This window comes from Falco cherrug, chromosome 7, assembly GCF_023634085.1.
Source record: "Falco cherrug isolate bFalChe1 chromosome 7, bFalChe1.pri, whole genome shotgun sequence".
Lineage (NCBI taxonomy): Eukaryota > Metazoa > Chordata > Aves > Falconiformes > Falconidae > Falco > Falco cherrug.
The window spans coordinates 2,124,438-2,138,373 of NC_073703.1; the positions used below are offsets into that span (position 1 = coordinate 2,124,438).

The 13,936-nt window shown below is 51.6% G+C and overlaps 3 protein-coding genes across 8 annotated transcripts in view; 1 reads left to right on the forward strand and 2 right to left on the reverse strand.

Annotated features, from left to right (window-relative positions):
• Positions 1–243: 243 nt before the first annotated feature.
• UBL7 (ubiquitin like 7) lies at positions 244–6,476 on the reverse strand. Of its 2 annotated transcripts, none has more exons than XM_027802811.2 (11): positions 6,227–6,476; positions 5,846–6,102; positions 5,218–5,337; positions 4,493–4,575; positions 4,287–4,371; positions 3,583–3,640; positions 2,910–3,043; positions 2,425–2,474; positions 1,543–1,710; positions 1,190–1,312; positions 244–816 (listed from the first exon to the last, which is right to left on the reverse strand). In XM_027802811.2, the coding sequence occupies exons 2-11, from the start codon at positions 6,027–6,029 to the stop codon at positions 679–681; spliced, it is 1,143 nt and encodes a 380-aa protein (XP_027658612.1). In that variant the 5' UTR covers positions 6,030–6,102; positions 6,227–6,476; the 3' UTR covers positions 244–678. The 2 variants fall into 2 exon arrangements, with proteins under 2 accessions (XP_027658612.1, XP_014134099.1); XM_014278624.3 differs by having other exon boundaries at positions 5,846–6,105.
• A 954-nt stretch (positions 6,477–7,430) lies between these two features.
• LOC102056825 (actin, cytoplasmic type 5) lies at positions 7,431–9,543 on the reverse strand. Of its 2 annotated transcripts, none has more exons than XM_027802772.2 (2): positions 9,452–9,543; positions 7,431–8,921 (listed from the first exon to the last, which is right to left on the reverse strand). In XM_027802772.2, exon 2 carries the CDS (start codon positions 8,908–8,910, stop codon positions 7,780–7,782), a length of 1,131 nt encoding a protein of 376 aa, XP_027658573.1. In that variant the 5' UTR covers positions 8,911–8,921; positions 9,452–9,543; the 3' UTR covers positions 7,431–7,779. The 2 variants fall into 2 exon arrangements, with proteins under 2 accessions (XP_027658573.1, XP_005437512.1); XM_005437455.4 differs by having other exon boundaries at positions 9,435–9,514.
• Positions 9,544–9,589: 46 nt separating this feature from the next.
• The window catches only part of ARID3B (AT-rich interaction domain 3B), a 36,751-nt gene continuing 32,404 nt past the window's right edge, over positions 9,590–13,936 (forward strand). For 2 of the 4 annotated variants that reach the window (XM_055715733.1, XM_055715735.1), the window contains exons 1-2: positions 9,729–9,863; positions 12,524–13,194. In XM_055715733.1, coding sequence (XP_055571708.1) covers positions 12,613–13,194 — 582 coding nt within the window. In that variant the 5' untranslated portion in view covers positions 9,729–9,863; positions 12,524–12,612. Of the gene's footprint in view, positions 9,652–9,686; positions 9,864–12,523; positions 13,195–13,936 lie in introns of those variants that run through there. The other 2 variants (XM_005437454.4, XM_055715734.1) reach the window with 2 other exon arrangements.

Below are 13,936 nucleotides of genomic sequence, written 5' to 3' on the forward strand. Positions count from 1 at the left end.
AGCACAAATAGTTCTTTTAGTAATGGACTAACTCATGGCAGGATGGCTGTGCAGGTCAGCTACACCCCAAACACCGCTCTCCTAAGAGATAAAGCTTTGCTCTCCGAGAGGAGTGCCCTCTGCTGAAATAACAGTCCTACAACAGGCAAAGCATTTTCTCCAGCCTCCTTCAGGCGATGAGCACGCTGCCTCGCAGATCTGGAACACAATCCGGGACAGACCACAACCCAAACAACAGGCAAGTGAATACAGTCCATTTAATACAGTTAAACACAGAGGGACCTCAACAGCAAACCAAGATAGACAGAGGCACGTCAGGTGGGCAGGAACAAAACAGGCAGGAGAATGTGTTGACAGATCTAAGACCACAGAACCATAGGTGCCACATCTCTCCAACACACAGAGCCACATGCTGCTCTGTGCTGGACAAATTCTGAGGTCAGGAGGAGGAGGCTGGAGAGAGGTAGCTGGAGCTGGAGGAGCTGCCCTCAGCATGGTCAGTGCTCTCAAACAGAAGTGCACTGCCCACCTGCAAGGAAAGGAGCAGGCATCCCAACTCCTCCATGCTGGAGAAAGGAACCCCACTGCAGAGAGGAGTTACAGGGCCAAGTCCCAGACCAAGGAATGTCACAGCTGCCACAGTGCAACTCACCAGTCCAGCCTCTCCGGCCCAAAAAGCTAGGGAGCACCACCAGCAAAGATGAGCTCCAGGGCAGCCTGAATGTCCCCTCCAGTGGCCTGCAGGGCTCGGAGACTTAGCTCATCATCATGTATGCCCATGTCTCGCAGCTGCTGAAGCTGTGGTTGCCACTGGCTCTACAGACAGGAGACAAAAGAAGCTAAGGGTAGGTGCAAGAGTCCAAGCAGAAACAAACCAGCTTTCTCCACAGCCCGCTCTTACACACTACATTCTCCCACCTCTCTCTAGCTCACGACTGCAATGCTAAGTGTGCAAGCAGATCTCGAAAGCTCAGAGTCTTGCTGCAAACTCCCCAAATCCACCAGCCCACCGTCCCACTTTCACTTGGTACTTTTGCACCAGTCTATCACACCTCCTGCAAGAAGCACTTCTCCGGCAATGTCCCTTTCAGCTCAGTGCCCTGTCCCAAGGGGCAGCTGGAAGAACCACCTCCACCCTGCAACGCTCAGTGAAATATGGGCTCCCGAAAGAAAAGGCTGTGACACTGACCTGCAGGCTGGGCTGCCCCGAGGCCTGAAGGGCATGCTGTAAGGCCTGGCTGAAGAGGTCGTTGGTGATGGGTGTTCCTGACTGGACACTGGATGACATTGGGGAGGTTCCAGAGGAGTGACCCTAGGAGAAAGTAAGTTGTACACAGATCAGAGGAACACTTGTCACAGAAACCAGAGCCAGCACAGAGCAATGCCTGCTGCATCATGCCTCCTTGAGCCCATATGAAAGAGAACTCAGCCATAAGAAAATAAAGCAGCGAGGGGTCCCAGACCCAAGCAGGGCTTGTGCTCAGTCAGGCGCTGGTTTTATGGCCCAGGAAGAACTCCCTAGCTGCTGTGCTGCCACTGTACCTGGGTGCCAGGGGTGGGTGTGTGGGAGCTGCTCTCTGGGGTGCTTGCCAGTGCCAGCGCAGTCGCCAGCTCGCTCTGGGTGATCGGCCGGGGCCCAGCAGCCCCAGCGTAGCCAAGGGAAGCTGGGCGGGAGCCAGAAGTGCTGCTGGATGGCGTAGACCTTGTGCTCTGCATGGAGGAGGAAAAAAAACCAAAACAACCCACCTCTGACGTCGGTGTCCATGTCCCAGTAAAATCTGTCTCGTGCTCATTCCGAGGGATCCCATTCCTACACTACTGGAAACTTACAAGTGCAGAACTTTTTTTAAAAAAAATATGACAGTAGGATGTGCTTTTTGCACAAACTCAGCTATTACAAAGCTGCAGAATCTGGCAGTAAACTTTTTAATGTATCATCCATCAGCTTAAAAACAAAGCATTATTAGCCCGTAACAAAACAACTAGCTGTTGACAGGCACTTTTCCTGTCTAAACACGCCATTTCTCTTACAAAATTCGTTGTCCTTTGGACAGGAAAACTTCCTATGGCAGAATAAGAGCAGAGACCAACACTCCCATGCTGCTTGGCCATGCTCATCTGTGCACAACTATTTCTGCATCAGTTTGGCTATGAAGGTATTTACTCTGAGGACAAGTGCTGCTTCAAGTTGGGCTTCTGCATTCTTCTGTTGTGACCCTACTTCAGCACTGAAGAAAATCTGAACACAAACAACATCTGCGCACGCCACAATCAACATCTGTCTCCACAATACCCCTGGAAGCCAGAGCAGCTCATGGTGTTCACGAGACAGGAAAAGAGAAAACCTGTGGAGTCTTTAAGGCCTACGAGTTAAACCCATATTGCAAGTCCAAAACAGCTGTTCCACCCAACATGGCCACTTACCTGGTGAAAGTCATCTTCATCATCAGAGAGACCCTCAAACAGAAAGCCACCTGCAACAGAGAGGAGAACCAACAGATGGAGAAAACTGGGTGCTGGCAGGAATGATGCACCAGAGGAGAATCCTGGGGAGCCCTTGGCCATGCCGCCAGGCTCAGCCCCAGCTAACGCACTGGTTAGGACAGAAGCCTCAGCACCAACCAGTTCACGTGCAGCAGGTCAGGCCCACCATTTGCACAAAGCAGAGGCCACAGCACAGCTACCAACACACCTGGATGGGAGGCCCTGAGGCCAAAGTGCCTCAGGTGAGCCTCACACAGTGCAAAACTTATCAAGCCACAGTGCATGTTTCTAGCTCAGGAACCCAAACCTCTTTTACTCTCAGCCTGGGGATGGGATGACCGTGTCAGTACTGCACACATTTATCTGCAAATCCCGCAGAACATCGTTTCTGCAGGTTCCTCACTCAACCGTATGGCTGAACGTACCTGGCATGTCCCGGTAGGAGCCAGAGGACATGCCTCGGGAAGATGTCTCTGGAGCTGGGAGGGGGGTGCTGCCAGCCACCGAGTGTAGAACAAGGACAATGGCATTCACAAGTGCAGGGTGAGCTGGGATTAGCCTGGAGAGAAAGCATGGAAGAACAAATCATGCACACATGGAACCTAAGAAATCAGCAGCTCAATACTGGCAAAGAACTTAATGGCACAGCCATCACCACTGGCTGCACCAACACCACTGCCTTTTGCTGTCCAGCAACAAACACCTCCCCACATCGTTCCATGCAGCTGAAGAAGCTGGGGCTCCTTCTTGACCCCACGTTGACCCTCCCATGGTACAGATTTCCCACGTGCCCTCATGGGAGCAACTCTCTGCTGTGAGCAACCAGATCCAGATTTGAATCCATGATCTGGAGACGATGATGGCCCTGCCTCCCACTAAATATCCTTCAGTTTAATCCAACAGTGGAGGCAGATGTGTATCAAAGTATCAGCTCCCTCCTTCCTGCTGCTGAGGAAGACAAGTCCTAACCTGGATCTCTGGCCTGGTGTATCTGTACTGGCAGGCAGGAGCAGAATTCTCCCACCCAGAGGGAAGCAGTCTATACAACAGTGCAACAAAAGCATTGCTTAGTCACTCCACCAGCTCATGTGAACTTACGTGTCCAGCATGTTGGGGTCTGCAAAAACTGAAAAGAGATCCTTGTCCTGTAGGACTCCTGAGAGGGACCAGGAAACATGACAAGACAGGATACAAGAAACAGGAGCCATTCAAACAAGAGTCATGGGAAAAACCAAAATAATTAATTGTTTTTCAGGAACTGAGTCACTAGCAAATACAATAAATACTCATTATTGTTCTCTCTGAAGCCTTTTACATCTTCCTGGAGAGACTCTCCATCACAGCCACCCACCCAGGGGATGGGGCTTTCCCAGCATATCCCATAGGCTGGGCACCAGCACAGACAGCTCCACCTTAAGGGCAGGATCAAATCAAGCCAGGTTGTGACCACATCTTGTATTCCACCTGTCTCAGAGCAACGTGCCAACAAGCCTAGTAACCATGTCAGAACAAGTGAGATGTAATGAACATTTTTGTAACACTTTGCAGCTGGGAGAAAGCACCCATCTCCACTGCTCTCCTTTGGGCTCCATGTTCCCTAATCCTTTTGAAGCCAGCACCCGTCCCCAGACATCACCAATGGAGCACAACACTGACACCTGAGCAGGCACTGACACTCATGCTCCACAAAGCAACCCACTTTCTCCAGAGAAGGGGAACTCTCCCTTCCCCATGTCAGGAGTTAAACACAGACTATCTTTATTTGGCTTTCCTCAGATCCTCTGGATCACATCTGGACTCACCTAAAGCAACAGGGTCGCTGCTCAGGCCAGGAGTGGCTACAATGATCTGATCCAGCGACTCCTTGTTCCCCAGCATTTTAAAGACCTGCCAGAGAAATCAGAGCAGATCAGCAATGTTGCACAACCAGGCTCCGCCACGGGACTCTCTTCACAGAGAGGGGACAGACAAAAGACACCCAGACAGCACAGTATGAAGCCCCACTCACTGCATCTCTGTAGGCAGGACTGCTGTGCAGGGCAGTGTGAAGGACCCGGAATTCCCGTACTGCTGCCACCTTATCCACAGGCTCTGAGGGAGAAAAAACAACAGAACAAAACACAGTTCTCTCTGTCAGCTTTACTAGCCATTTTACATGCCACTGGGGCTTCCACACTGCAATCGCAGTGGTGATTCTTTAATGCCCCTGGAGTCAGCTAGCCCAAAGAGGAAGGGCACAGACTAATGATTGCAAATGTCTCAGTACAGTTACCGCAGCATAACAAAGAACAGAACTTTCAGTTTCCAGATACATGAAAAAATATATTCTCCTACATGTAAAAAGGAGCTGTACTGAAGTAATTAACTCTAACAGGCAGACTAGGAACACACGCAAGCCTGCTCATCCCTCAAGCTGAGTAACCAGTCGCTTTGTTGTTGTCTATTCTCTGGCAACACCCTAAAATCGATTACAGTCAATTAAGGAAAGGATATTCACTCTCTGTATTAAATAGTTCATTCCTTAATGCTCTCATCAGCAAGAAAACATAACACCCATTTGCTCCTCTTAGAGGTGGAGGGTTCCTCCACAAACATATCGATCAATTCCTCCTGAAAAACCCATGTCAGCCTCCCAGAAACAAATCACAAGAGAAGCTGTTCCTCAGTCGCAAGGAACCTACACCAAACACATCCCAAGGCAATCTAAGCAGGAACCCACAGTCCTCTCCTCACCTGGTTTCTGATCAGGCTCAGGCCAGGATTTGCGCAGGACATGAACAGTGGAGCCAGGCTGAATGCCATAAAAATCCAGCGTCTGGTCATCCCTCAGCTTACGGCCACAATAGATGAGATCTAGGAGAGAGAATCATCTAAAGATAAACACCTCTGGCACACTCAGAAAGGGCCTTGGGTCTTTAAGTGAGGACTGCCTGGGGGTGATTGCTCCACATGTGTAGCTACTTCATCTGCCAGCCACACAGGGACTCCATAACACAGGGGAGTTATGGAGCTGAGATTCACAGAACGTGACTTTGCCACCTCCTTTAGAAGAGCTGACCTCTCTGACAGCTCTCATTAGAGTTCTCACAAGGACACACTGGTGGTAGCAAGTCAAAAGATTTCTTAGCAAGGGCACCAACACCACAGAAGCACTGTGATCTCAAGCACACACAGAACAAACTATGCAAATCACAAGGTACTACGACCACACTTTGAGCCCCTGGCCATGCTCCCCGGTTGCACCAAGTCTTCCCACCAGCCCAACACCAGTAACAGGGCATTCGTGTTGCAGCCGCAGAAAAGAGAAGAAGAGGGTGGCCCCAGGTGGGAGGGCTCTGACATGACACACACAAGCACCTACCGATGAGCTCAGGGTCTGGGACCGATTCCTGCAGCTTGCCGGTGATGAGCTGCTTGAGGTACGAGATGCTGCACCCACCAAGTGGGCATTCTCCCAGCTCTGTCTCCGGCAAATGTAAGATGGATTTGGGAGCCAGCGGCTGATCTGCCAGCTTCACCGCGATGTGCCACTCCGGCAGGGACATTCCAGCTTCTCGCTGGCTGAGTCACAGGCCAACCTAAGCCCCACAAAGCTCTGTCGGGAAGATCCACGAAGGTCTCCTCGGGGAAGGGAGGAAAACAAACCAAAGTGAGACCCTCCATTAACCAAAGACATTATAAATTCACAGGCCAGCACACAGGAGGCCTGACCAACACACAGCCATGCTTTTTAGGTTCCTACCTCTGTCTTAAGCCATATCTGAAGCTGCAGGGATGGCGGAAAGGCCTCTGCTACCCTCAACACCCAGCCGAGAAAGAGAAGCTAAGGGCAAGGCCCGGCCTGCCTAGCAGGCGCACCCCAGGCCCCTCTCCAACCCCGGAAGGCCCCGTTTCCCGGCACGGAGACGGCGGAGCAGAGGACAGATGCGGGGTAAGGCGCCCACGGCCGCTTAGCGAGGTACCCCAGCAGTACCAGGCCCCCCTCCAGCCGCACAGCCCCCCACCCAGCGCCCCCCCCCCCCCGCCAGCCCTTCCTCCCCTCGACCGCGTCCCCAGGGCGCACCGGAAGCGGAAGTTCTCTTCGGCTGCGCGGTGCACCCTGGGAAACGGAGTCCGCCAGGGAAGGCTATATGTAACGCCAGGCGGTTCCGAGGTGGGGATGGTGCCGATTGGCTGGGCTTACTACGACGAACGGGAACGAGCCAATAGGCGGCCAGCTGGGGGTTTACAAGCCGGAGCGCGCCCGGAGGGCACCAGTGCCGGCGGGGCCGGCGCCGGGAGCAGGGCTTGGTGCTGGGCCCTCGGGCAGGGAAGCGGGCTGTGTCACAGCTACGGCAGACGTGGGGGACGGAAGGACAAGCCTCAGCAGTAGGAGCTGAGGGGTCAGAAGCCCATGGAGACATAACCAAATGCTTCCCTCAAGAGCCCCAGCTACTTTTCAATTAACAATACTTAAGGAGTGGCCACCCTTCCCCACAGAAGGGGGACAGCCTGCAGACAGCCCCTGAAGTAGGGGCTTCCCCAGCTGAGCAAGTTCATCACCATCTGCTGCTTCATCTTATCACTCTCTCCCAAAAAAGGAGAGGCCACTACTCCTCCAGTCACCAATCTTTGTGCCAAGGCACCAAGTTTTTCTGACAAGAGCTGCTCGTGTTCTAAAAAAAGCCAAGTTACCATTAAAGTACAGAAAGGCTGCAAGAGTCACATACCAGTCAAGCTTTCCTTCCTAACAGTTCTTAACATGGTCTGCACTGCACAGGGCAGCTTTAAAAGGTGCCATTACATGATTTGTATAGCATTTCCCCCCAGTTTTGTTTTCCAAGTATTAAGCAGCAGGCAGCTACAAGCTATGTTTGCACCAAAATCATGTACTGCACAATAATTCCTTGTAGCAAGAAGATAGAGAGCCCATGCTGAAAGAAAGCAAGATAACCTCTTACAGTTTTTTAAGCTTAAGAAGTTTATTTGTTTTCCTACAAAGGAGTCAGTTGTGACAAATCTAAAGGTGACAAGTCTAACTTTAGTGTCATCCTACCAGTGTTACATCAGAGAAGTGAACAACCCTCCATCTATTTTCAAGCCCCAGAGCGCCATGAGGAGGAGCAGCTAGCCAGCCAAAGAACTACAGCCTAACAGGCCATTAAAATGCACATGTCACTACTCAGTACCTCAACATATTAGTTAAAACATGAAATAAGTAACAGTCAAACAATCCTGGTCCAACGTGGAAGGAGGAGGGTGCCCCAGCACGCATCCTGGCAAGGACAGCCCTCAGGTGACTGCCAGCAGTCCCTCTTAGAAGCACTTGCGATGGACAATGGAAGGGCCAGACTCATCATACTCCTGCTTGCTGATCCACATCTGCTGGAAGGTGGAGAGAGATGCCAGGATGGAGCCACCAATCCAGACAGAGTATTTACGCTCCGGTGGGGCGATAATCTTTATCTTCATGGTGCTGGGTGCCAGGGCCGTGATTTCCTTCTGCATTCTGTCAGCAATACCAGGGTACATGGTGGTACCCCCAGACAGCACGGTGTTGGCATACAGGTCCTTCCTGATGTCCACATCACACTTCATGATTGAATTGAAAGTGGTCTCGTGGATGCCGCAGGACTCCATGCCCAGGAAAGAGGGCTGGAATATGGCCTCAGGGCATCGGAAACGCTCATTCCCAATAGTGATCACCTGCCCATCAGGCAGCTCATAGCTTTTCTCCAGGGAGGAGGAAGAGGCAGCTGTGGCCATCTCCTGCTCAAAGTCCAGAGCAACATAGCAGAGCTTCTCCTTGATGTCCCGCACAATCTCTCTCTCAGCTGTGGTGGTGAAGCTGTAGCCCCGCTCCGTGAGGATCTTCATGAGGTAGTCGGTCAGGTCACGGCCAGCCAAGTCTAGACGCAGGATAGCATGGGGCAGCGCATAGCCTTCATAGATGGGCACAGTGTGGGTGACACCATCCCCAGAGTCCATGACTATACCGGTGGTGCGGCCAGAGGCATAGAGGGACAGCACAGCCTGGATGGCTACGTACATAGCTGGGGTGTTGAAGGTCTCAAACATGATCTGGGTCATCTTCTCCCGGTTGGCCTTAGGGTTCAGGGGGGCCTCAGTGAGCAGGACAGGGTGCTCCTCTGGGGCAACACGCAGCTCATTGTAGAAGGTATGGTGCCATATCTTCTCCATGTCATCCCAGTTGGTGACGATGCCATGCTCAATGGGATACTTCAGAGTGAGGATGCCCCTCTTGCTCTGGGCTTCATCCCCCACATAGCTGTCCTTCTGCCCCATGCCCACCATGACACCCTGATGCCGGGGACGCCCCACAATGGAGGGAAAGACTGCACGGGGGGCATCATCCCCTGCAAAACCTGCCTTGCACATGCCAGAGCCATTGTCCACAACAAGGGCAGCAATCTCTTCATCCGCCATGCTGACCAGGCCTGAAGCAAGTATGGACACAAAGATATCACAGAGTGCCAGAACAGAGCAAGAACATCACAGAGCCCTGAAACCTGCCCCTACACACTATACACCTGAAATGATTTAATAGGCTAGGGAGCTCCAACAGCAACATGAGGGATCTAAGGGGAGAAAGGATATTGAGGCATCTTGAAAGGTTGTCCCACAGAGCCCTCTGGGACTGAGTGGGGAGGACACCAGTGAGACATGATACCTATTTATTCCCCGAAAGCATACAGATATATACACACACAGCCCCAGAAAAGATAAGCACTGACCCTTCCCACTCCCTCCCCAGGGACCAGCAGGTACCAACCAGCGGGGATGGCCCGATACAGATCCCCCCCTACAGATCTCCATACATTTTCACCACAAACCTGAAAGGAACAAAGAAAAGCCCCAACACAGGGCAGCCCCTCCCCACCACTGAGGCCCAAGCAGGCAGCGGAGCCCCCCGAGCCCGCCCCCAGGGAAATAGCCGCCTCAGCCCTCACCTACACACGCTCCCCACCCCACAGCAGCTCCTCCTCAGCGAGTGCCAGCCCAGCCCCGCGCGCGCCCTTTTATCCCCCCGGAACCGGAAGCCGCTTCTTGCTTCGGTATTTAATTGGCTCCCGGCCTCTGCGCAATCCCGCCCTTTCCTCCTCTTAAGCCGCTTCCGGGCGCGGGGCGGTGGCGGTTCGTCTTCCGTCACCGGGGCCGTATCCGGAAGTAAGGCGGGCGCTTCCGTTACTGGGCACCGCCTCCGCCGCCCCGTTTCCGGCTGGGCCGAGGAGGGGCGGCGCGGGGTGGGGAGGGGGGGGGGCGGAAAGAGGCAGTGCCGCGGGCGGAGCTGAGGCGGCCGCGCACGGGCCGGCAGCGACCCGCTCCCGGGGCCCGCGGGAGGTAACGGCCCCGTTTGCCCCGGGGGGGGGGAGTTTGCGGTGGGTACGGTTGGAGGGTGGCACCGCTCTGGGGGCCAGGCCTGCAGCGGGGGCCGCTGTGGGAGGGAGTCTGGCTGAAGCTCACCGGCAAGCAGGGCCGGTTTGGGGCCGGGGGGCAGCCGCCCTTCTTCGGGGACTCCCCCCTTGGGGGGGGGGGGGTGCGGGGGTTATGGGGCGGGGAGGCCTCCGGTGAAACCGGGAGGGGTGGGGGGGGTGGCTGTGGAGTTGTTTACCGCCGCTGCAGAGCTCAGCCCCCCGGGCTGGGGGGCAGGCTGGCCTCGGCTCCTCACCTCACGCGTTAACTCTTTCAGGTGGTTTCCCCTTGGCAAACCTCTCCCCGGCGCGGAGGGCGTTTGCCCGTTACGATGCCAACGGGGCTAGTTACAAACGGTGATCCGGGGGCTTTTTGATTTAAGGGGTTCTCCCAGGGACTCGGCCACACAAAGGCTGGTGCTGAGGGTCTGAAGGTTAAACCGAATCCCTTTGCTGCCTTGGCTGGGAGAGGCACAAGAAGTAAGCAAATACCCATGCTGAGGGGTAAAATGAATGTGGAACCCTGGAGTGGTTTAATGTTATTAGTCTAGTTGTGATTGTTATCTTTAACTTTATCCTGATACTGTAGCTTAATTGTTTTCTGTGAGCAATGCATCTCCTTGTTGACTTAAAACTCCCTGCAAAGTTGGCCGTCTCTCTGCAGTAACACCGATACTTGATGTGGGCATCTTTCCTGTATCCAGAAATCATCTTTTTTAGAGGCTTGTGAGGTTTGTGCTGGGCTCTGGTGAAAACCCTCAGCAGTCGCACATAAATCCTGCCGTAACCTGTCACATGCTATTGTACCTGAACTCCAGGAAATACGCGGGCGCCGCATACCAGGGTGTTGCTGCACCTGAGGTGTGTTTGCACAGCACGTTATCCCAGTATCAGGTCATTTATTATTGTTAGTGTACCCGAGGCAGTTAATACACCCGAGTGTATTAACTGCACACCTCCTCCCAGGCAGGAGAGGTGACACCTCACCGTGCCTCAGGTGCAACAATATCCAGCAAGGTGTGGGCTGGAGGCTCTCTAGCCTGGTTTATGGTTGCTGTTGCAACACCCGCACCAGTTCATTGTTGTTTTATTGGAGGAGTATGTGTGGAGCTAGGCCAGATGGTGTATTGTGCTTTCCCAGCGAGTCTTAAGACTCTTTTCAGCTGCCAGGTAATGCGTTATTGCTCCTGACATTCAAACCACTAATCCACTTTATATTGTTTCATTTGCAAGCTAAAGCTATGCTGCTGCCTGCTTGATAAAAATGCAAATGCACCAGCCAGGCTTTTCATTTTGGTGATGGGCTGTTACTTAGTGCAGGAAAGAGTTTGTGAGTGGAAATGAGTTGGGCATCGTAGCTGGTGGGCACTGTACAAGAGATGTGGTCTGACCACCTTACGAGAAGACTTGGAGTGTGGTAGGGATGCTGTAAGTTGTATTTCACTTTTAAAACTGGTATCTGGTAGGTTATTTCTTGTTTTAGAAGGGAACTGTGTCTTGAGAATGTCTATTAGCAAAATAGTCTTTTTTTTCAAGTGTGTGGCTTGAATAGCACAGTGCTGGTTGTAAACAGGGTGGTGGGAGGTGGCCAGGAGACTGTAGCTTGTTTGTAGTTGGCCTTTCCTTTGTTTCTCCAAGCTGACTGTATTTTGTTATCAATGAACCTTGAAGAGCAGCAAGTGGGATCTGTTTAAGCATCTTTTTACATCAAAAAAACACCCAAGAAGGGCAGTCTTTGTCAGCAGGTCCAGTTGGTGACACAAAGTCCAAAATACACATGTTGATTTTAATGGTTGGGGATTAAAGGTGTAGTCGTCTTTCTAGGATTTACTCTAGATCAGAGCTGTGGTCTGTTCTGTTGGTCTTTGCTCAAGAGGAGGCTAGTGCTGGCTCAGCATGGGCTTGCTGCAGGTCAAAATGGAGAGCTAGGGAAGCTCTCGGGTCCTTCGGCTGGGAAAATCAAAGGGGGGCCAGGGCTTGAGATGGGCTGGCAACTCTGGGAACCAGAGACAGGAATTGCTCTGTGCTCAGCAGTCCATTTCAGGCTACAGCGATCTCTGCTGATCTCTCATCTCAATCTCCTTGGGAAGAATAATGGCTAAATATAGTTGGGGTTTTTTAAGAAAGATATATAAAGTGCAAAGAATTAGTAACATAAATAAAGCATTAAAGAATTCATAACTAACTGGTGTGCGATAAATTCCTGCCCGTTTTTTAATAGAAATATGGTCAAGCTTATCATCCCAGCTATCTCCTTTTAAGGTAGTATTTTCAGAAGCACCAAACCCTGGATGTTAAACCTAACATTTCAAAAGTAATTATTTAGGAAGCATGGAAGGCTTCTGACAAAAAATGAACTGCTGGGACTGTGGACAAAGGCATTTCAGATGCTGTATTTGGGGTATATGAAACTGAGGTTATAGCAAATGTGTTCAGCTTGAAAATACAATTAAACAGTCTGAAAATTGAATGCAAGTTTGAGCCTGAGGCTGTTAAACATGAAGCTGATTGTTTCACGGTCTCCTGCACAGGAAAGAGTATTGGCTTTGCACTCTATTTATCCTCTTCCTGGGGAAAAGATGAAAGCATTTTATATTCATACAGACAAATATTTGTCTATCTTTCAGATTCTGCCAATCTCCCAAGGTCGGGGCTTGAACCCTGCTAGATAAAGTCAAAAACGCCCCCCTCTTTTCCCAGCCATGCAAACTGCGGGATGAAGCTGGAAGCTGTGGTCGAGCAGCTGCAGAAGCAGCAGCAGAAGCAGCAAACGCCTCTGCAGATGGATTCCAGGGAGAGACAGCAGAGGCAGATGAGAGAAGCCCAGCTGCTCTACACTCAGCAGCTGGCTGTGCAGCAGGCTGTCCTAGCAGCCACATCTGGCAGGGCTTCAGGCGGCTCTGCTGTTGGTCCCTTGGCCAGAGGCCCACCTGCAGCCGGAGCTACGCGGGCATTTGATCAGAGCAGCATGAATTCAGAGCCAGAAGAGGAAGAGGAGGATGAAGAGGAGGAAGATGAAGAGGAGGAGGAGGAAGAAGGGGGTTTGGAAGGTGGCGATCTTGAGGATGGCGGTGATGTGACTGGAAAGGAAACCTGCTCTGCTCTGAAATACTTTCATGCTCCCAAAGTTGCCCATCACAACCAAAGAGTGGCCTCTACCTCTAATCCTCTTCCAGCTTCAGGGCACCAGCGGGGACAGCAGGGCAAAGAAGAACAGGGTAAAGACACTACTAAGCAACCATATTCGGGTTCCCCGTCTGGACGCCAGAACTGGCGGTTGGATGAGCAGCTTAAACAGGTTAGTGTTAACATTACTTCTGAGTAAAAATGACCATATTCAGTCAGAGCGAGGGTTTCTTCAGCCCAGTGTCCTGTTACAAGCACTGGCTGTTTGCAAGTGCTTTGGAAAGAGTGTGAGAACTGGGCACGTGCAGAACAATGCTTCCCTGGTGTATTCTTCCAGGTTTATTCTTTTATAAAGAAATTTCATAGGAACTTGATTTGCTTTACGGATACAGATTTCCAGCTAAAGATATAGAAATGCCAGTCTGTCAGATCCTTTGTTGGGGAGGGAGTGATCTTTGGCTTGTTTATCTTCTATCTCACTGCTGCTGTGCCATTCAGAATGGAACATGCTGGTGTTATATTTATTTTTGGTGCAGACACTTGCCTGCTAATGTCTCACCCAAGTTATTTCACGTACGATATCTATAACCCCTTTGTGTAAGACCTCTGGGATGCTGTGACTTTGGCTGGATTTCTGGTTGGTGATGTGGGCAGGCAGGGAAGAGTGTGTGTCCTGTCACTGATCCTGTGAGTAAGCAGAGGCACTTGATATTTCATGTGTGGGAAGGAAGAAGCTAGCTTGGTACAGCTTGGTTTTGGTAGGAGGTTAATTCTGTGTTTGAATGAAGAATTATAACTCCTTGTACATAAATGCCAGAGGATCAAGAATTCTTTTTTGTTGTAAGTGGGTATTTCAGTTCATGTAGCACTTCTGCTGTTTTGTTTCAGAGCTAACTTGAGCAGACTTTGAGACA

What these genes read in the sequence shown, in the direction of transcription:
- UBL7 (XM_027802811.2), bottom strand. Translation starts at nt 6,029, where the DNA reads ATGTCCCTGCCGGAGTGGCACATCGCGGTGAAGCTGGCAGATCAGCCG. An exon ending in GACCCCAACATGCTGGACAC is followed by an intron (nt 3,044 to 3,582) that starts GTAAGTTCACAT and finishes CTTTCTCTCCAG; the next exon opens with GCTAATCCCAGCTCACCCTG. An exon ending in CACCCACCCCTGGCACCCAG is followed by an intron (nt 1,313 to 1,542) that starts GTACAGTGGCAG and finishes ACTTTCTCCTAG; the next exon opens with GGTCACTCCTCTGGAACCTC.
- LOC102056825 (XM_027802772.2), bottom strand. Translation starts at nt 8,910, where the DNA reads ATGGCGGATGAAGAGATTGCTGCCCTTGTTGTGGACAATGGCTCTGGC.